This window comes from Mastigoproctus giganteus, chromosome 8 (assembly GCF_048544385.1).
Source record: "Mastigoproctus giganteus isolate SK-2022 chromosome 8, ASM4854438v1, whole genome shotgun sequence".
Taxonomy (NCBI): Eukaryota; Metazoa; Arthropoda; class Arachnida; order Uropygi; family Thelyphonidae; genus Mastigoproctus; species Mastigoproctus giganteus.
Window position 1 is genome coordinate 101,815,903 of NC_143582.1, and position 23,102 is coordinate 101,839,004.

At 39.3% G+C, this 23,102-nt stretch overlaps 1 protein-coding gene across 5 annotated transcripts in view; it reads right to left on the bottom strand.

Moving 5' to 3' along the window:
- The window catches only part of Sply (Sphingosine-1-phosphate lyase), a 485,520-nt gene that overhangs the window by 56,036 nt on the left and 406,382 nt on the right, over positions 1-23,102 (bottom strand). For all 5 annotated transcript variants that reach the window (XM_090378845.1, XM_090378847.1, XM_090378846.1 and 2 more), the window contains one exon: positions 11,632-11,749. In XM_090378845.1, the coding sequence (XP_090234971.1) occupies positions 11,632-11,749 (118 nt within the window). The remainder of the gene's footprint in view (positions 1-11,631; positions 11,750-23,102) is intronic.

Below are 23,102 nucleotides of genomic sequence, written 5' to 3' on the forward strand. Positions count from 1 at the left end.
TTATCAGTGATTAGAATGAAAATGTCATCGGCATACGCTACTAGGTGGGAAGATGAGAGAGAAATTCATTAATGTAAAGAACAAATAGGATAGGTCCGAGAAGTGAGCCTTGAGGTACTCCCCTGGAGAAATAAGAAATGTCTGAAAAAGACTGGTTTGTTTTAACGACAAATGGCCTATCAGTAAGGTAGTCTTCAAGGAGAAGGTTAATTTTTCCTCTCAAGCCAAGATTGTTGAGCTTGTTGAGTAGGATATTATGATTTATGCAGTCAAAAGCTTTTGATAGGTCTAGAAACAGTGCTATTGCATAGTGACCCTTTTCAAGACAGTCCGTGATCCTGGAGCAGAAGTCAACAATTGCCAGGTCAGTGGATCTTTTTGAACGATAAGGTTACTTTGATGGATAAGCTGATTGACTTCCAGGAAGCCCATGAGTCTGCCGTGAAGAATTTTTTCGAATAATTTTGCAAAAACTGAGAGTAGAGCTATTGGACGAAAATTGTTGATAGAGTTACATTTTTCCCCTTAGGAACAGGAACAATGACTGCTTTTTTGAATTGAGACGGGAATTTACCAGATTGAACGGAAAGATTGTAAATATACTTCAGTGGTGTTAGAATTGAGTTAAGGACCTTTTTCAGCAGAGCAGGAGATATTTCATCAAAGCCAGGGGCTCCCTTTTCTTTTAATTGATGTCCTGCTTCTAAAATCTCTTGATCTGAGAGCGGAGCGAGGAAAAAAGAGCTCCTCATTGAGTGGTTGACAGATTCTCTCGTTGCATTATCTCTAGAGTCAACTTCGTCTTTAAAAAGGTTATTCACGCTTGAGATAAAGTGATTACGGTATGCTGCGGCTTTTTCCTGGTCATCCGAAATGAGTACCTCGTTCTCAACTACATCTCCAACGTAGCTCTGTGATTTCGTTTTTCTTCCAGGTAGTAGTTTGTTCAAGACTGTCTACTTTTCCTTGCTTGTAATGACGCCTTTAAGTTGGGAACTATAATATTTCCTTTTCTCCGACCTGATACTGTCGGTGACTTTGTTTCTGTATGTTGTGTATTTGTTTTTATCTGCCTCCTTTCCTGTTTCTCTAGCAATTCTTGCAAGTTTGTCCCTTTTCTTTAGCATGTTACAAATTTTGTTTGACAAAAATGTTCATAATTTCCATCTTGGCCTAGCGGTCTTTTTATTCCCTGCGATCCTGATGTATGACGCGCGTTTTTCGTAACTATTTAGGATATGCTCAAAGAAGAAGTTCGTCGCAATTTCAAGGTCATCTGTAGCAGCCACCCCATCCCACGAAGACTGCTGGAGATCATAACAGAGCTGATTGAGAGAGCCTGGAGTCACAGATCTGTAAGTGTTCATGATCTCTTCAACAATTTCTTCATTTTCAATTACCATTAAGATGGGACGATGATCAGAAATGGTTGCATCCAGTACTGCATAGGTTAGTGAGCATTCCCCAATTGCGAAGTCAAGAAGGGAATTGTGGGACTCTCCCATTCTAGTCGGGATAATTCCGTCAGTCAGAAGAGAAAAACCATTGGAAGAAATGACATCTAGGAGGTCTTGCACTTGAGAGGAAGAGCTTTGAAGTATGTTAATATTAAAGTCTCCCATCAGCAGAAGACTAAGGGATTTGCTTGTGAAGTGAGATAGAATATTGTCAAGAGTTACAAGGAAACTGTTGACTGAAGCTGAGGGAAAACTGTTGAAAGGAAACTGTTGACTGAAGCTGAGGTATAGACACCCAATCACCAGAGAAGCAATGCGGATAAAAGTGATTTCACAAGCTTGATCAGGCAGATTTGTGATAGGAAAGGCAGAGCATCACAGATGATTGTGAACGTAAATAGCAACTCCACCCCCTTTAGAATCACATCTGCAACTGTGAAAGAGAGCATAGTCTTGAAATCGGACTGAAACTTCAGGGGAGAACCAGGTCTCAGTAAAACCATCAGGTCTGGATGGAGATTCCATGATGTCAGTTGAGCGAGGATTTCATCATTATGTTTTACAAGACTGCGTGCGTTCATATAGAATACAGTAATTGCATCTTTTGATGCTGTAGTAAGGCATAAGTTATTTGGTTTAATTGTTGGCAAGTGACATGGCAGAAAGGTATTTTCACAAGAGTTAGAGTCATTCAAATTCTGGTAGGATGAAGAGATAGATGAATCATTTATAGAAGTTCTTCCCAGTTGAGATTCCAGAATATCTGAAAAATGCTCGATATGTCATTCCCGTTGACTAGTTTCGATTGCTAAGTCACTGGCTGATGACCCAGTACGAGGAAGAGAGGGGGCGTCCATAGAAAGGCCGAATAATGGCTCCCTCAGGCCAGCAGTGATCCTTTAGTAATAGATCAAAATCCGTTTGTTGACACTGAATATAGAAAGAGCTGTACGAATCGTGTTTGGAATTCATTTTTATTACGCTTACTTCTATCTGCAGTTGAGTTCTGATATGCTGCTCTACTTCTGTACCGCACAGTTGGGGTTCGAGTCGCGAGACGAAAATACCCTTGGTTGAACTTTTAGTTCTTGGGACTGCTCTGATTGAAGAGTTGGTAGCTGTTCCCACAACAGCAGGGGTGTGTCGATGTCTTCCTGCCTGATTATAGGCAGATTGATTCCGTTGTCCTCTGATGTGATCTGCCTGCCTCCTGGTGAAAATGACATCTTCTAGGAGTGGATTGACAGATCTATTGCCATATTTACATGCTTTCTGAGATTGACTAGTAACTGGAGGATGTGGAGGTTCCTTTACAATAGATGCATAAGTGGCTTCTGCTATAGGAGTCGGTTGAAATGTGGGATTTTCCATAGATTTCGCCAAGTTTCTTGTAGGACTGGAGTTTTGAATAAGTCTACTGGAGTTTTGGATAAGATTTGTTAAATCCAAAATGTTTTGTAGTAAGATATAATTTATTTCGCGAAGTTGGGCGTTTTCTGACCTGATTTTTTTAGTTTCGTCAAGAAGAGAGGCCATCATGGATTTTTGAGTGTCCAGGATTTGAAAAATCATTTTCGTGGTCATCTCATTTGGCTTTTCAACTTGTGAGACTTCGTGGTTAAGAAGGTGAGAGAAGGAGCAATTTGTCTGCTCTGATATCACGTCATGAGGCATGTCCTCGGATGGCCCACTCTGTTGAGTGCCATTTGACGATGAGGTGAAACACTGAGATTCACCGTCGGAAAGACTTAAAAGATCCGTTGGGGTTGATCCTGAGTTATTTTCATTTTTCGTATGTTTTTTCTTCGTCTGCCTGTAATTTATGCAACAGGGACCTTTCCAAGAGTCGATAGCTGCCTGTGACATCTTTTTCCAGTTTACGGTTGACAAATCTATGCATTTTATACAGTATACATTATATGCATTATATACCGCATTCCGCCATGCACTGGAGGAAGTCTTTGCATTTCTTTTTACACATATGGCAAATAATTTGCACTTGCGGAGCCATTGTAATTGACAGTAAAAACAATAAATTTCTTTTTTATATTAAAATGAAAATTAAATATGCAAGGTAAAATGAAAAATTAAATGCAAAATATAAAATATGCAATATTCGAAACAATATTATTGCTATTTGAACTAATTTTACAGTAAACTAATCAGAGAATTAGTTGAAATACTTTAGAATTCTTTAAAATACATTCAAAGATTTAAGTGCGATTCCTGAGATAAGCTTAGAACAGTCCTAATTTGAACTACATGTAGTACTTAAGGTCACACCACTGCAGATTTAATCAGTAGTCTTTTGAAAGGCACGGTCCTCTTTGTAGGAACAATGACAGGTGACCTTGCGGGCTATAATCAGACAAAAACAGTAAAGTGACTGACCTTGGTTAACCTGTGAGACAGTAATCCTTACGCTGAAAACTTCCAAGCTTCGTGACTGCCTATAGAAGCTATATGACATACCTTGTTGAAGAGGAACATAAATTTCGTTTACTATCGCTTGAAAACTATCTTTCGAGTACTGCTTTCTTCAGATTTGTGAAGAGCAACGCTCGCTGACCCATAGTGTATCAAAATGTTGGAACAGATTCATCTTGAATCATTAATTCTAGTATACATTTGCAGGAGAACAAACACAACACCACAGTAACCATTCGCGCACGCGCAGAGACATCATTTGTCTTTCTGTATTACTACTCATGGCTGCTGATTTAAGTCCTTTGTTTTCCCTTAATGCTTGTTCTACTTTTCTTGTGTTAAATCTTCTTATGTCCTCTCTGAGTCTCTTTCTAATGGCTTTGCATAACTCAGTATACAGTAAACCGCCGCTATTCGCGGGGGTTACGTTCCTGAGAAATGCCGCGAATACCGAAAACGCGAATACTGAGTTATGGCTCTCATAGTAATAAAGGGGTTCCGTTCCAAAGTTTGAAATATATAAGAAAAACTAGTCTAAAATTTCGTCTGTGTAGGTATTATATGTACCTTCGTAATATGATATGTACTTAGACAGTACGTAGTGAAATGCAAGCATATGGCATCGAAATGAAAATAAGAAACAATTTAATATTAAATGTAATATTTATTAGAAATTTCAAACAAATCTTTCAAACCAGCGTCTTTGCTAGCTAAAAAACCTATCCCGCCAGTGCTATCACCAGTTTCGCTAAAGCGTTGATAAGGAGTTTTGCGTTTTGAGTTTTCACGAATGATGAGTGAAGTTAACGGAATTTTATTTTGAGTTCGGTCTTCTACCCACAAATTTAAAGCCTTTTCCATTTTTTCTAATTTAACATCACGAGTTACAGAGCAAATTTTTGAAGCAATTAGCTCGTTTTCACGGACACTACGGCGGATTTTTTCTTCCGATTTCTTGATTGATCGTACCGTTGACTCATTGATTTTTATAATGTTTTGCCACTGAGGAGACACTTTCACCATTAGAAATTTTATCTAATAACTCAATTTTATTCGCTAATGTCATCACCTTCTTTGATATTTTCACATTTCTCTTGCTATTCGTAGTCATATTTTTGTAGGGGTTAGAAAGAACTTGTCCACAATAAAGTCACATTCTTCCGTTAACACACTCGAAAAAGTCTGTTTTACACTGCAAAACTGTAGATTTATTACTTTTGTAAGCATATCAATTTATAAATTTATTCAATCTATAAGCATATAAATTAAAAGCAAACGATGAAACCTTCCATAACAAGCGCATAACACATACTGAACAAGGATTAGCGAGAAACATTCACGCTCGCGATTTTGTCACCCCTCTCCCCCCACCCACTGAGCGCTGTTTTGACCGGGAAAGATAATTTTAGCCACGCCCATGTTTTTTTTTTTATGGCGGAAAATATTCACGGCCCTTTAAAATCCACATTTTTTAGGTTTCATTTTATATTAAATCGGCGATCGCGAATACGCGAAACCGCGAATAGCGGGGGTTTACTGTACTCAATTTTTTCCTTGTCAGTGTTTATCTTGCTCTTAATTTTTCGCCTTTGTTCATCATAAGTGTTTCTTGACTAATTTTTTCTTCTTTGGATTTCTTTTTCCCTATAGGTTTCTTGAGCTTTATCACTTTCAGGAAGTTGTAATATTCCTCGTCGATATCTTGGTCCTGAGCAGTCTGCAGAAGCTCAAACTTGTTCTTACGTTCCAGTACATACTGCTTTTTCTCCTCTTCTGTTATCTCAAAGACCTTTGTATTATTTACTTGAGTCAGTTTTTTCCTTTCCTTTAGCATTAGTAGAAGCATATGATTCAAGAAAGCAAGCAGCATCAGCCAAAAAAAAAAAAAACACTTTCACTTCACCCCTCCATTCGTTTGAGGGGTGAAGTGGAAGTTTTTTATCGTTTCCTATGATCTGTAATCCTTTTCCTTTTCTGTGATCACTTCCAACATTTACCTTATTCGGTATGGTAACATCATTCACAATATATCTTCTGTTAGTGAGGATGAAGTTGATATCATTAGTTGTTAATCCATTTGGACTCTTCCATGTCCACTTTGTGTTCACCCTTTTCTTGAAAAAAAGGGTTCACTACTGACAATCCTTGAGATTCTGCAAATTCCACAAGTCTGTCACCTCTTTCATTTCTTTCATCAATTCCAAAATTTCCTATAGTTCCCCTTTCTGCGGTATTTTGTCTTTTTCCAACCTTAGCATTGAAGTACCCCATAATAATAGTGTAGTGGGTTTTCTGCTCATCTAGAAGACACTCAATTTCAGTGTACATTTCTTCAACCTCTTCATCATTGTGGCTCGAAGGTGGTGCATAAATCATTATAACCTTTAGTTTGTACCCCTTAGAAATCTTGAGTATTAGCCTTGACACCCTTGGTGATGTACTTTTGAATTCCAAAATGTTGTTTTTTAAATCTTTATGGACCAGAAACCCAACTCCACCTTCACTCCTTTCACTGTTTCCATTGGTGTACAGCAGGTTTCCACTTGGTAAACTAATAAGTGATTTATTTCTTCTTGTTTCAGCCAAACCGATGATATTCCAATTCACATTTTGTAATTCCTTTTCCAGCTCTAATATTCCATCTTTACCAATGAGTGATCTTACGTTGTAACAGGCCAAGTTCAGTTTCCATGCATGGCAGCCTGGTCGTACCCAGAGATTCTTAGCACCCTCTGCTTCCACTCTGATCCTCTCGCTGGCGTAAGAGGGGGAGTGAAAGCTGCTTGGGACTGAGGGTCATTTGTTTTGTCATGCTGTCATATGCTGGAGGGTTTGGTCTTTTCCTCTTCACGCTGACCAGGCATTTTGAAGAGAACCACTCGACACGTTCGTTGCCATCTAAGTGACGTAACAGGGCTTACAAGTCGAGAAGGTGTGCATGAGTGGATTTTAGGGAGGCAGGCCAACTGAACTTCTAAATCTTCTGTAATAGAAAGATATTGGATCCATCAGTGTTTTAGACTGAGTGTCTGATAACACAGAATGCCTGTTCCCTTCTAAGTCCTCTTCTGTGCCGTATGTGACTGCATCAATGATAGGTTCTTGACTAACTGTAGCGATGTCAAACTCTACCAGATGTTGGAAGGCACTCTAGTGATCCTGATCAATCCTGATTCTACGGTAACCTATATGGAAGACACAGTCTCCCACTGTGTAAGCAGGTTATCACAGGGAAGTGATCACGTCCATATGGGTTCTTCTCCATTTCCCAAGTGAGTGAAGGGGAGCAGATAGAAAGATCAATGGCAGAAAACGTATGGGTATGCATGTGGAAGGTGTTTGTTCCCACATTTAGAACGGAGATATCATTGTCATTTAGCATGTACTCGATGACTCGTTCCCTTCCATTGTTGGTAGGACTACCCCACAGGTTGTTATGTGCACTAAAATCCCCGAGAAGTGAGAAAGGGGAGGCAACTGCCTTACAAGATCATTAAGGTCTTCCTGGGAGATGTCAGTCCTAGGTGGCAAATAAATAGAGCAGACAATTAATAAAAATCCCACTGTAAGGCGAATTGCAACAGCCTCTATGCTAATTGTAAGTAGCAAGTACCGAGGGGGGGGTCTGGTTGCCCACAAGGATAGCCACTACTCCATTACCAGGACCACCCGCAATTCTATTCTTAGGAAAAATTATGATGTTATGCCCGCTGGGGTCAACATTTGCCTTTAGGTAAGTGTCCAGCAAGCAAAAGAAAACTGGCTCGTGCTTTTGCAGGTGGGCTTTGATGTCAGTATTTCGCCGGAATCCACGACAATTCCATTGTAGGAATTTATCATTATTTTGGCTTCCTAGGTGCTGAGGGCTTACTTTTGTCAGACTTGCATTTATCTTTTTTGGGAAGTATGGACACTGTCCCGTGTCCATTTCCTTCTCTGCAAAGAATTCCAAGACTGATTCATCTGGTACCCCCTTATTCTCTACACTCTTTCTAGTATTACGTGGTAATACTAGTGGTTCTTACGATCTTTTTGGGTTTTCTTTATCAAAACGTATTGGTAGTAGTAGTGGAGAACTAGGAGGTATGGATATTGGAGTGGTAGGTGACCATGTTTTTTTGGTGGGCTTTTGTGAATACAATAAATAGCGAGCGATCGGAGTGAAAGACTCTTGTGGTGGTATAGTCATCTCAGTTTGTGTACTGATAGTGCACTTTGCAGAAATCTTCTGGGTGTATGAAGGTTACTCGCTATTTATTGGTTGGATACGTTTCCTGGCCTCTGCGTAGGAGATATTCAGCTCTTTTTAATTTTTGGATTTCTTTTTCATCCTTCCACTACTGGCATGCTCTAGAGTAGGCAGGGTGCTCTGACAATTTACACAAATCGGTTTTCAAGCTGAACATTCCTTGCTCTCATGGTCTTTAGCACCGCATCAAGCACACTATGTAAGGCACGGTATCACGACAAGCTGTTTGTGCATGGCTGTATTTTTGGCATTAAAACACCTCAGTGAGTTTGGAATGTAAATTCTCACAGGCAGTTTAAATAACCTGCATTGATGGAACTTGGAGGCCGTGGGGTGATGAATGTTAGGATGAAAACTCGAGTGGGGCGAGAGTCCCATCCTTTTGTATCAGTATTTTCTTGACAGCTGTCACTACTTGGTCTTTCAATTCAGAGCAAATCTCTTCTTCTGAAACACGAAGGTCCCACTCTGGTATGGCACCTCGTCAAGAATTTAGTTTTGTGGGGGGTTATAGTAATAGGTATTCCCCCTATGGATGTAGAGTTCAAGATTTTTTCTGCATGTTTTGCACTTCAAGCTTCGACCAAAAGGTCGCCAGAGTGCAGCCGTTTTACGAATTTGGTGATCCTGCCAACCCTTCTAATCATTTCTGGATAAAGAAGGGTGACATCTTCCCAATTGACTGCTCTCTGTTATTTTGGTTTTTAGGAGCATTAGCAACTAAGGCCATATGGCTCCGGGGATATGAGGTGGTCATTCCCCGACCTTTCCGCATCCTCTGTATTTGGTGGTCACGGGCTCGAACCCCGGTCTAATCAAGAGGTGTGTGCTACACACTGCTGCCCACCTGGCTACGGAGGTGCCACCTGCTCTCTGGTGGAATGAAGAATGAGGAAGAGCGGTGTCACTGATGGTGGTGTGTCCTCAGTTCTGGCTTTTTACCGAAGTGTTCTTATTGTTGTCATTTTGATTAGGTAGGGGTCTTGTTGGGAACCAGAAGAAAGAGATGGATTTAAATTACTCATAGGAGTAAAAGAAAAATTTCAGATGCCCTAAGTACCTCATCCACAACAGAGCCCTACAAGGGGATGGCAACTTGTGAACTAGCAGGTACTGCATACAAGAATGGGACATTACGTTCGCTCAGGAGACATTGGAACGCAGTTGACCCTAGCACAAGAACCACCTGATGATTCATCCCAATCGGGCTGGTCTGGGACCCACCTGTCTGTTGAAGCAGGGGCTGAAGTGGTGTATTAAAGCTGGGACCCCTCAACCACCAGGATCTCCCCTTTCCAAGTTTCCATAGGTCGCAGCACATTGCTGCACATGCTGGATTCCAATGATGTAACCCTGGATCCTAGTGATGCTAATCTGGAAGGCTAGCAGCATCACTGGGAGGTCCCCTCACCACGTACGGGCTCCTATAAGTGGTGAGGGGACCACATCAAGGGGGCTATTTAGAGTCAAAGGAAGTTGTTTGTAATGGAGTTTACTTTAATAGCAAAAAAGCATACCAGATCCTCCAGTACTCCCTTTTCTTGGTAAAATGAGAGAGAAAGAGAGAGAGAGAGAGAGAGAGAGAGAGAGAGAGAGAGAGAGAGGGGGGGGGGGTAGTTGCTCAGAGAGCTTCATATATATCTGACTGCACAATTATCCCACCAGGTCTTTTTTCATTTTCTTCTATCCTGAGTTTAATACCACACAGTTGGTACATTACTGGGGTTACTGCTACCCACATGCAGTAATTTGCATTTGTCAGTGTTAAACTTCAATTGCCATTTACTTGGCCAACCTGCCTAACTTCTTTAGATCCTGTTGCAGCAGCAAACTATCATTAACCCCCTTTTCAACTTTTTCATTATCTGCAAACTTTAAGCTTGATATGCTTTCATCAATACCATTTAAAAATACAGAAAACAACAATGGGCCTGACATTGATCCCTGGGGGGGCGGGGCGCTCCCAAATAACATTATTCCATGAGGAGCAATGTTATTGTTATGTTGTTATTTAGGAGCATTAGCAACCAAGGCCATATTGCTCCGGGGATATGCGGTGGTCATTCTCTGACCTTTCCGCATCCTCCGCATTTGGTGGTCACAGGCTCGAACCCCGGTTTAATCAAGAAGCGTGTGCTACGACGCACTGCCGCTCCTGCCCACCTGGCTATGGAGGCACCGTGCATGAAGAGCAATGTCTATCGATTACCACTCTGCCTTCTCCCACTTAACCATCCCTTTATCCTTAGCAGCAACTTGCCCTTAATGCCATACTGCTCAATTTGTACAGTAGTCTTATGTGCAACAGTATAAAAACCTTTCCTGAAATCAAAATATATGACATCAAAATTGTTTTTTGCATCTTCCTTTGTGACCACATCGTAGTAACCAATCAAACAAGATTTTCCCTTAACCCATGCTGCATTTAAAGTATAACTGGGGCCTTGTCTATATGATCTTGCATTAGTTCTTTTACTAGTGACTCCATTATTTGTCCTGGAACAGAAGTTAAACTAGCAGGTCTGTAATTACTTGTGCCTTTGATCCCACTTTGTGAATTGGAGATATATGTCGCACATCTCCAGTGTCTGGTGACCTCCCTAGAATCCAAGAATGCTTTCATAATTATGCCCAAAGGTTTGTTTACTTCCTTTGCTGCCTTCTTAATATAACTGGATAGATCCTATCCACTCCAGGTGCCTTTCTTCTGGCATCCCCTTCTCTAAAGAATTCCTCATGTGATGATGCCTGAGATTCTTTTGGTTTGCTCAATAAGAAGTCGGCAATGTCTTCAAGCCTTTAAACCATTGGGACTTCTGGGTATTTCCACTGTTTAGAGAGAAATCTTCTCTGTGACAGTCATGTCTACTACTAGGAGAATGATAATCCATTGTTTTTTATCCCCCACCTTCTTCATGCCACTATATTTTTCATCTTTAAGTGAGTTTTCTGTCAGCATCCAAGGTGGTATTTTAGTCATATGTCAGAAAAAACATTTTCTTCTTCTTTCTTTCCTTCTTAACTTCAGTGTTGGAGACTGCACTTCACCCGACACTCTTGAAAATCAGCTCATGACAAATCTTAAATTTCTGGAACCTTCCCTCACAAAACATGGAATCTTCAATATTCATCACATGTGCAAAGGATTCAGCTGGAGTTTTAAAAAGATTTTTATAGATGGAAATCTGTTTTTTTTTTTTTAAATTTGTTTCTTTTTGTATTTTTCAACTTTTTCTTTCATTTTGAAATTTATTGTAATATTGTAATAAAAAATTAAAAAAGAAGATAGTGCAGTGTAATATTTTGGTTATAGTGAATTTCTTCCTCTTTCGTACAAATGTAAAATAGCATTAGGTTAATGGTAAACCAGCTGGTAGATCGTGATAATGTGATGAGACATAAATAAAGAGCTTCAACTGTATAATCACTTTGAAAATTAATAACTTTTAAAGATGATTGTCACATGACATAAAATAAATTTAGTTAAAGAATTCTTACCTCTTTTCAATAAATCTTTTTGTAGCCATGATTTTTGCAGCAGCATTCATATATCCTTCTTTTCCATGGTACATCAATGTAGCCCAAGTAGCTGCAATAATTCCACCTGAACGACTGCCTGAAAGTAATTGATAATTAAATCTATAAACTACATAAAAAACTTAAATTACTTTAAAGGCAAAAATATCCTCCACACCTGCCATTTATTCTTAATGTTAAAAAAAAAAAAAAAAAAATTAAAAATAAGTATTCTACTTTTTTGATCAATGACATGTGCAGAAGATGCAAAAATCTGTAATGTAATCAGATTTCAAGTTGATTATAATAATTTAGAAAATTTTGGAAATAAAAAAAAATAAATAAAAAATAAACTAAATAAAATGCAGTGCCTTATGTGTAAATTATGATAAATGTATAGCTCAATTAGTACCATGAAAATGCATGGTACTAATTAATACCTTGTACCATGTGGCTAATATTAATTAGCCACATATTAAAAAGGATCCCTAGACTTTTGTTGCAGCAATTATCTGACATTGTTGAATGCCAGGACAATAGCAGGACACCAAGATTTTGGCATATATTCCTCTACAAATATACTGTTTTACAAAGAAGTACCACATTTGCCCCAATATAAGCTGCCTTTGAAAAAAAAAAAAAAAAAAACCCCATAATATTATACGGTCTTGAAATGAAAAAATATATATATTTTATGTACTTACATCATTTTTTAACACAAAGTGGGATACTCTTGCTTTTGATTTTGTCGAATGATACAAACAAAATAAAGAAAAAAAAGAGGGTGTACTTATACTGGCTGGCTGATTATGTCAGTATGGCCAGTCTGACATAATCAGCCAGCTAGCCAGTATAAGTAGGTGGTCTGGTACAGTATTTTATCAATGATTTAACATAACTTCAATATCTAGAGAGAGAGAGAGAGAGAGAACGCTCTATAGTTCTATTATGCAGGTCAATTATGAGAATGCATTTGGAGTTTGCAGGTCACATCCAAAGAAAAACATTTAAATATGCTTTCATTCTCAGAAAGGATCCAAAATAATGACTGACCTAGACAAGTGTAAATATGAATAGCTAGAGACTGAGAAAATATGAATTACAAAGTTGGGAAACTAGCATCTCGTGGGAGTGGACCTGATTCAGATATACATGGGGGAAAGAATACTTTGAAATTTTTGCACCAAAATGGAATAGAAAAACCAGAAAGCATAAATTAAAACTGTTGGTAGTCGGGTGAAATTTAAGGTGAATCAGCAATAAGCTGTGCCCTCTTGTGGGAAGCGTACATTAAGAGTGGGTACAGTTATATGGAGAATTGTTTTTTTTATGTAACAAATGCCCGATTTCTACTCCATCCCCTTTTACTGCTACTAATACTAAATGCCAACAGATTAAAAAAGGTGTAAAACTGGCAATCATTCAAAACACTGACCTATTAAAAATCCCAACTGGTCAAAACAATGAATTATTAAAAATCCCAAGTGATCAAACACTGAACTATTAAAAAATCCCAACTAGTGAAACACTGTTCATTTAAGTTGTTGTAAAAACATATATACAAAACAACAATTATGAAAGCTTGGATATTAATCAACTAAATATTATTATTAAATCCTTTATTACATCTTTAATAGGTACAAAAGTATAACAATTATTGCCTAGAGCAACTGCTTGCTCTTTCTGAATTCATTTCATGTTTCCATTTTTGAATAGAATGGTGTGTGCAAGAATATTTGCTGATGCTATCGAGGCAGTGATAGGTGGGACAGAAAACTGCTAACATGGAGGATACACAGACTAACATCTTAACTAGAGTCGCAGGCAGAGGTGAAAGTGATTCTTGTACTGCTACTATTGTACATGCAGCAACCTGGAAAGCAAGGGTCTGGGATTTCAGGCCCTGCTGTGGTTCATCGTGGAACAAAGAATTACATGGGCTATGTTAGGGTAACTAAGAGTAAGAACATGGTCATATATACTTCCATGTACACTAATGGATCATCGTAAATAAATTTTATGAATTTGGAGTACTGATTGAGTCGTCAAATGCAGACATTGTAGGAATATTGGAGTCTGGTGTCACTTAGACAAATTATGCTGGATTTGAATATGGAGAGTACAATGTAAACAGGAAAGGCAGGTGGAGGGGTTATACTCTCAGTTAAGAAGCATATTACATCTAAGGCATCCAGTAAACACGAGTGACCAGGGCAATGTTGAGTCAGTTTAGTGTGATATAAGCAATGGAAAAACAAAAGTGAGGGTAGGAGTATGTTATAGGACTAATGACTGCAATGAGTACACCAAATAACTATAGTTGTTTGTTTCTTATTTGGTTTTTAGGAGCATTAGCAACTAAGGTCATATTGCTCCGGGAATATGCGGTGGTCATTTCCTGACATAGTAGTAGTAGTAGTAGTGGCACATGATGCAAGAAAGCAAGTGTAGGAGCTTATGCAGCATCAGCCAAAAAAAAAAAAAAAAAAAAAAACACACCATTCCCTCCAAATGCCTGTCCAGTTCCTCCTTAAATTTATTTAACCTATCAACTTCCACAACGACAGATGGAAGTTTGTTCCAGCAATTAACCACCCGCTGGCTAAAGGCAAATTTCCGCACATCTATTCTACATCTGTCCTTTCTTAATTTGAACTTATATCCCCGTAGGTTGGTAATCTGAACAAGTGGAAGGATCCCATCAGAATTCAGCGTGCTCAACCCATTCAAGGCCTTATAGACCTCAATCAGATCACCGCGCAGGTGCCTAGTCTCCAGCCACTGCAATTTGCAGAACTTAAGCCTCTCTTGGTAAGAGAATCCCTTCATTCCCCTCACCAATCGTGTTGCTCTTCTCTGTACACGCTCAAGCAAATCTACATCCTTCCTAAAATGAGGCCTCCAGACCTGTACGCAGTACTCAAGGCGTGGCCTGACCATTGCCTTATACAGAGGGACAATCACCTCCTTCTCCCTGCTAGCAAAATTCCTATATATCATTGACAAAACCCCATGACCCGCCCTAGCAGCCTGTCTGCACTGCTCAGAAAACTTCATATCTGACTGCACAATTACTCCCAGGTCTTTTTCATTTTCTACCACCTTAAGTGTAGTACCACACAGTTGGTACGTTTCTCTGGGGTTATTTCTACCCATATGCAGTACTTTGCATTTGTCAAGGTTGAACTTCAGTTGCCACTTCTTAGCCCATCTGCCCAAATTATCTAGATGCTGTTGCAGTAGCACACTGCCATTACTGTCATTAACAACCCTGCCAACCTTTGTGTCATCTGCAAACTTCGACATTAAGCCTGATATACCTTCATCAATATCATTGATAAATACACAAAACAACAGTGGACCCAACACCGAACCCTGTGGGACTCCACTAATAACATTAGTCCACGAAGAGCAGCACCCATTGATTACCACCCTCTGTCTTCTCCCACTTAACCATCCTTTTATCCATTGTAGCAACTTACCCTTAATACCATTCTGCTCCAATTTGTACAGTAGTCTTTCATGCCCAACAGTGTCAAAAGCTTTCCTGAAATCCAAGTATATGATATCAAAATTATTTTTTGCATCCAGTTCCTTTGTAACCACATCATAATAACCAATCAAATTTGTCAGACAAGACTTTCCCTTAACAAACCCATGCTGTGTTTGAATTATTGCTGCAGTCTTGTCTAGATGATCCTGCAATGCATCTTTAACCAGCGACTCCATTATTTTACCCGGAACAGAAGTTAAACTAACTGGTCTGTAATTACTCGTGTCACCCTTCGATCCACCTTTGTGAATTGGGGACACATTTGCTCATCTCCAGTCCGTGGGAACCTCCCCTGAGTCCAAGGATGCTCTCATAATTATGGCTAAGGGTTTGCTTAGTTGCTTTGCCGCCTCCTTTAAAATAACTGGATAGATCCCATCCACCCCAGGTGCCTTTCTTGTGTTTAATTTCAACAATTTCTCCTCCACTTTGCTCTCAGTTATTACAAACTCATTAAGCACACTGCTACAATTTGATAACCTTCTTCCATTTTCAAATTGTAATAATTCCTCACGTGTGAATGTAGATGCAAAATACTCATTCAGTTTGTTTGCTATCTGAGCAGGATCATCAACAGTCGAACCATCGATTTCAAGTGGACCAATCATATTCATCCCCTTCCTTTTAGAGTTTATATAAGTAAAGAAATCCTTGCTGTTTTTCTTAGCATCTTTTGCCAAAGATTTCTCGTAATCCGCCTTCGCCTGCCGAACCTCCTTTGTGACCTGATTACAGACTAGCTTATATCTGCCACAGGCTTCTGCGTCACCTGATAATTTATATGCATCCCATGCATTTTTCTTCTCTGTCACGAGTCTCATTAGTACATTTGATAACCATTTAGGCCTAAACCTTGAACGATATTTCTTAATCGGTATATAAAGTCTAGTAGCTTCCACGATTAATTCTTTGAATGCTTCCCACTTAGAATTTACTGTTTGTAACATCGTCAGTTGATCCCACTGTACAGAACTTAAAAACTGTCTGAGACCACTGTACTCCCCTTTACGGAAGCAAAAACCCTTTCCTTTACCCCTGACATTAGTTACCTCTTTGAGTAAATCCCACTTCAGCACACTGTGATCACTGCCACCTAGTGGTTCCTTTATCTGCAAATTCTTAATACACGAATGATCACTGCTGATAACCAGATCAAGAGTGTTACTTTCTCTGGTTGCCTCTCGAACATGCTGCTGCAGAAATCAATCATCCAATAAATCCACAAAAGTCTGACTAGTGTGTGAGTGACCAACCCACAAGTTCCAGTCAATATCTGGGAAGTTAAAATCCCCCATTATAAGACATTCAGATTTACTGGCCCACTCTATTTCTCTGTACAATTGTCCATTGTACTCATTCAAGTCATTAGGCCTATAACACACTCCTACCCTTATTTTTCCTTTCGCAGTGCTTATCTCACACCAAACTGACTCAACAGAGCACTGTTCATCTATATTAACTGGGTGCACTTCCTTTGATTTTATGTTTTTCTTAATTAACAGCATAACACCCCCTCCCTTTCTGTACACATTGTACTCCACAAATTCCAGTTCTGCATTCCTTATATCTTTGTGACACCACGTCTCTGATATCCCAACAATATCCGCCTTTGATGTCTTGACCAACACTTCAAATTCATCAAATTTATTCACTATACTTCTAGCATTGGTATACTGTACATGCAAGCATACATGCTCCTATGCCTATTCCTTGTTACCCTAACACATCCCATATACCCAACTATTCCATGATGACTGCCATCCGTCCCTGAAACCCCCAACACCCCTCGCTCCAGGTCGCTTCTTAATCTAATAGAAGTTGTGCAAGAATCACCTTCACCTCTGCCTGCGGTTACTGTTAAACTATTAGTCTTTGTATCCCCCCAAACTAGCAGTTTTCCGACCCACCTAACACTGCCTCGATAGCATCAGCAAATATTCTTGCACCCTTTCTATTTAAGTGTATCCCATCCCTGTAGAAGCAATCTCTCCTGTTAACAAGTACAGTCCAGGCTGAAAAAAATTCTACCCCTTGAGCCTTGCACAATCTTTCCAGGGCCGAATTGATCGACAAGGCTCTCATTATGTACTCCCTCCTATCGTGTCTGGGCAGAATTGCAGACACTTTCAAATTCAACCCTATTTCACAGCTTTTTTTCAACAGTGACCTGTACTTGTTGAGTAATTCTGCCGGTCTCCTACTCTTAATATCATTAGTGCCAACGTGTACAACTATATCACCTTTTGTGCCCTTAAAAGATGATATCCGCTCTACAACGTCATCAACCTTTGCCCCTGGCAGACATACCCTGGTCCTGTTCCACCTATCTTTTTCACAAAGCATGTTCCCCGTTTCCCTGACAATAGTGTCACCTATAACAACTAGTTCCTTTGGGACCAGCGCATTCTGCCTTAGGGGTTGCCGCTGTGTTGCGTGATGACCAAGTGCAAGCTCTGGCGTTGATGTGGGCAGCTGAGAGCCTGATGGGCCCCTCAATTTAGATCTTTCGAGGGCATCCACCCTGTCCTTCAAACTCTCATATAGGCCCATAACAACGCTGAGTTGTCGCCTGATTTCCTTACACTCCTTACATCGCGCACACACAAAGACATCCCCCATGGCAATATCATGTTCCGTTCCAGAGAGTTCGGCAAACATTTCACAAGTTGCACATTTTTTTAGGCTGTGATGCGTTGGAGAATTGCCCCCCTCAGTTCTCCCCCGAGTCACAGCACTCTTGCCACTTTGTGCCCGTTGCTTTGCTGCTCTAGTCTGGGGCATGGTAGTTTAAATTAATAAAATCAATAAATTAAATATCAACAGTATTTGAATAGAAACTATTAAATAGAAACAGTGAAGCGTATTACTATATAATTATGCGTTAGAGCTACCTAGCTACCTCAATTAATAAATTTGAATTCCCTACCACTATATCCAAAAACAATGGCTACAAAAATGGAACGAAATAACGGTTTTACCTATCGTAATTAAAATCCACAAAAACTCTTTATCTAAATTAAAAATAAAATATAACCAGCGTAACTATAACTATATGATTACGTATTAAGTACAATATAAAATAACAATCATGTAAATAAAAGGCAAACACTTATCGTTTTTGCGGAGCCTGTAACTGACAGCTGTAACTTTTAAAGAGATTCAGCGCCCTCTCTGATATAAGCAATGGGAAAACAAAAGTGAGGGTAGGAGTATGTTATAGGACTAATGACTGCAATGAGTACACCAAATAACTATAGTTGTTTGTTTGTTATTTGGTTTTTAGGAGCATTAGCAACTAAGGTCATATTGCTCCGGGAATATGCGGTGGTCATTTCCTGACATTTCAGCATCCTCCGTATTTGGTGGTGACGGGCTCGAACCGCGGTCTAATCAAGAAGTGTGTGCTACGCACTGCTGCTCCTTCCCACCTGGCTACAGAGGTGCCTAAATAACTATAGAGGGAAACAGAGTGGGCCAGTAAATCAAAATATCTCATAATGGAGGATTTTAACTTTCCAGATGTTGACTGGTCACTCACACAGACAGAGAGAGAGAGAGAGAGAGAGAGAGAGAGAGAGAGAGAGAGAGAGAGAGAGAGAGAGAGAGAGAGAGAGATTTTGTGGATTTTCATGGATGACTGGTTTCTACAGCATCATGTTAGAGAGGCAACAAGAGAAATCAATACTTTTGATATGGTTGTGATTTTTCATGCATTAAGAATCTACAGGTAAAAGACCCACTAGGTAATCACAGTTTACTAATGTGGAATTTAATTAAAGACATAATTGCTACTGTCAAGGGTAAAGGGCAGGGCTTCTGCTTTCATAAGGGTGACTACAGTGATCTTATACAGTTTTACAAGGGGCATTCAATAAATTATGTAACTTAAATATAAGTTCCCATTGTTATATTTCAGTGATTCATGATTTATCATGTTCCTACATATCTGAACTTGAATCGTACTAATTTTGATCCCACTATGTTTTTAGGTTGTACTGCTGTAAATGAAAGAAAACACCATATTATATGGATTTGCTGAAATAGGAGCATCATTCTGTCATCAAGTTTCTCACAAAAGAAGAAAATGGGCCAAAGGCCTGAAAGGATGGTGGCTGTGTATGCAACAGTGCACCTTCAGAGTATCTTCTGGTCAAAACAATTTAAGTGGAGCAAAGAGACCATCGATGATGATCCAGTCCAGGAAGGCCTGTGACAGTGATCACTTCATAAATGTGCCAAGCAGTGGAAACCCTTGTGCTGAATAACAGATGCTTAAAGGTGTCCCAAATCTCTACGGAATGTGACATATGAGAGAATAGTTATAACCATCCTCCATGAACATTTTGGGATGTGTAAGGTCAGTGCAAGGTTGATTCTCAGATTTCTGACCCCTGTGCAGAAGCAATTCAGTGTACGGAGTAGTGAGGAAAATGTAGAGCTTTATGGAAGGGATCCTGAAACTTACATCTCCAGAATTGTTATGGGTGATGAAACATGGGTTCATCACTGGGATCCTGAGACCAAGTAAGAAACAACACAATGGAAGCACAAGGATTCTCTCCTACCCAAAAAAATTTCAGACACAACCTTCAGCTGGTAAGATTATGGCCACTATTTCTTGGGGTGCTGAGGGAATTTTGTACATTCACTATTTGGAACACAAGCAGTCACTGGGGGAGTCATATGCATCCCTACTGTAAAACCTAAGGGATGTGATAAACAAAAAATGCTGTGAAAAACTTTCCAGAGGTGTACTGCTTCTTCATGACAATGCACCAGTGCACAGGTCACATGCTGTTGCTGCTTTGAGAGACTGACTTTACAGAACTTTCCATTCACCTTATAATTTGGATCTAGCCCCCAGTGACTATTTCCTGTTTCGACACCTCAAGAAAAACGTATTTGGACTTCGCTTTGTTGTGATAATGAAATGAAGTCTGATGTTTCGGCGTTCTTTGATGGACAGGAAAAAGAATTTATTCATCTGGTATTTCCTAATTTCCAACAAAATAGAACAAGTGTATTGAAGTTCAGGGGAGTTACACTGAAAAATAAAAACAAGATTTTTTTTCTCTATCTCATTTCCTATGAAGGAAATGAGATAGAGAATAACTTACTGAATGCCCCAAATAAATTCTGTACAGAGAGACCAACTGATATTGTAAGAAATAGCAAATTCTAAATGGGAATTATTCAGGGAAGTAATCAAAGAAGCTACTAAGCTACTAGAAGAAATGTGCATGGGATGCATGTTTTTATTTATTTTTTTTTTAATGAAAATCCCAAACAGGACATGTATTAGAACCTATAGTACTTAGCATCACATGGGTTGAGATGAAAAGAAGATACTTATTGAGATTAGACTTGAACGAAGGAAGGTTATTCAAGAAAACGGAAGTTAAATGAATAAACGAGGAAGATGAAAAGTTGGTTCTGTGAGTTTGAAGTTGGAAAGTAAAAGGATGCTGACTGGTTGCAGCAGGTTTTCATAGTAGTTTGGAAGAGAGAGAGAGAGAGAGAGAGAGAGAGAGACAGAGAGAGAGAGAGAGATCAATAATAGAAGCCAATTCAAAAGAACAGTGCCTATGAAAGTACCTATAGAAAAGACATGCAGCAGAAACAGTCTATGAGACAGAGAGTGGAAGACTCTGTTAGAGATGAGTCATTAATTAACTTAACTGCCCTCTTTTGGATGGAATCGAGAAGCCTTAGAGAAGTTTTTGGAGGCACCGCCTTCAGGTGTGGGAACAATATTCCATGGTAGAAAGGATTTGCACAAAGTGAACAGCTGTTTGGAAGAAAAGTAACCACAAGAGTGAAAGAGAAAACCAAGGTTTTTAGATGCAAAGGAAGCAATGTTTGTAATGTGTTTATGGCAAGAGAGATTAGAGGTCAGGGTAATTCCCAATAGAGATACAGGATCTTGACTAGAAATTAGAGTATCATTGAAGATAAGTATAGGAGTAGAAGAATTTTTTTTGTGATATATAAGACAGGACTGAGTTTTAGAAGCACTGAAATCAACCAAGTTATCTTTGTCCCACTGGATAATATTTGGAGATCAGAATTTAAGGAATTGGTAGAGAATATTCAAGAAGTTGAAGCTGTATGTGCAGGGAAATGTTTCTCAAATTGCAAGGTGGAATGCGATGTGTATTATTATTATCAGAAAAACTATGGATTTGGAAGAAGGTCATTAATATACAAGAGGAAAAGAGTCAGAGAAAGAACTGAACCTTGGGGAACACCAGCACTGGTGGAGAAGATAGAAGAGACAGCCAATCTACCATCATCTGCATCGAGCATCAGAGAGAAAACTGGATACCCAATTACAAACAAAAAAAAAAAGTTGGAAAACCATAAGATGGAACATGGAAGACCTTATTTAGAAGACCTTTATGCTAAAATGATCAAAATCCTTTGCAATGCCAAGAGCTACTGTTTTAGTGTCACCAAACTTTTCAATTGAGTTTACCTATAGATCTGTAACATAAGCCAGAATATCACCAGTGGATCAACACTGAAGGAATCCAGACTGGAGATCGTTGATCAGATGAAAGGTTTCTAGATAGTTTAAGAGTTGCCAGTTAATTGTTTTCTTCTCCATTACTTTAGATAGAGTAGAAGTAACTGCAATGGGACAATAAGTGGATGGGAGGGATTTGTTAAGGAACTGGCTGGATATGAGCTGTTGTTGCTATTGGGTTTAACGACACAAGGGCTGCTATAACTAAATTGTGTTTGTTCATAGTTTATGTAGAAGCAATATATTGTTATAGATGTTAAATTATATCCTCCTGTACAGGCCAATGCATTTTAAATATGTCAAAAGTTCGTCTATATTTGCTTCATTTTCTATAAAATGACACAGATCATGTGAGATATTCAATGTAGAAAGTGACTGAAAGGTGGTTGATTGGATGGTTGAATGTAAGGGATAATCAACCAGAAAACGACGAACTGTAAGTTGTCTTTGACAATATGAGCACTGCAGTGGATTTTCTCCCAATAATAGGAAGAGATGAATATGATGAGTGTGTCGAATTCTGAGTCTTGCCAGTACCACAGCTTTGGTTCTTGCTTTATCTGGTAAAGTTTATTGTTGGTGTTACTTTTCCAGATCTGTAACCATTTATCACAGAACGCTTTGCATATCACAGACTTATAGTCAGTGTATTTTTGCTGCTAAACATGCCCAAAAATGGGCATGTTAAGCAGCAAAGTCAGTACCAGAATGGCCAGGGATCCAGCAAAAACTGATTGGACACACTGCAAGAGAATAGCTGAGAGTGAATGTGTTTCAATGTAGGGTGAGAGGAGGAGAAATTCTTTCCTACAGCAGAGACAGCACTGAGTGAGTCAGCATAAATTATAGCAGATGAGATGGAAAGCTCTATAACCTTACTAAGTGCTAACTTTATGGCATATAATTCAGCGGTGAAGATGCTGCAGGCTAGTGGTAGTGAGGCTGTAACTGTAAGTGAAGGAAAAACTGCTGCAGCACCTACTGTAGTTGCAGTTTTTGATCAGTCAGTGTAGATTTTACAGGCATGTGAGTTTCGAGTAGAGTGAGCTGAGTGCAACTGCCTGATATTGCAGAGAGGTATGACATTCTTTCCTCATCGAAGAAGATGTACATCGTAAGAGGCAGAAACGTAGGTCCAAGGAGGAACAGGTGCACTTGTGTCCTGAAAAATATCATTTAAGTCAATATCCCAACTCTGGACAAGCTCTCTAATCCTGAGTGAGGCCAGTCAATTCTCATTTAGCTTGCTCTCATAAAAGGAAACCCACCTAGTATTATAAAGAAACTCCCAACTGGGGTGCGATGGAAGACTCTGAATCTTAGCAGCATAGTGGAGCAGTAGTATTTTTCTATGAAGATGTAATGGGGATCATG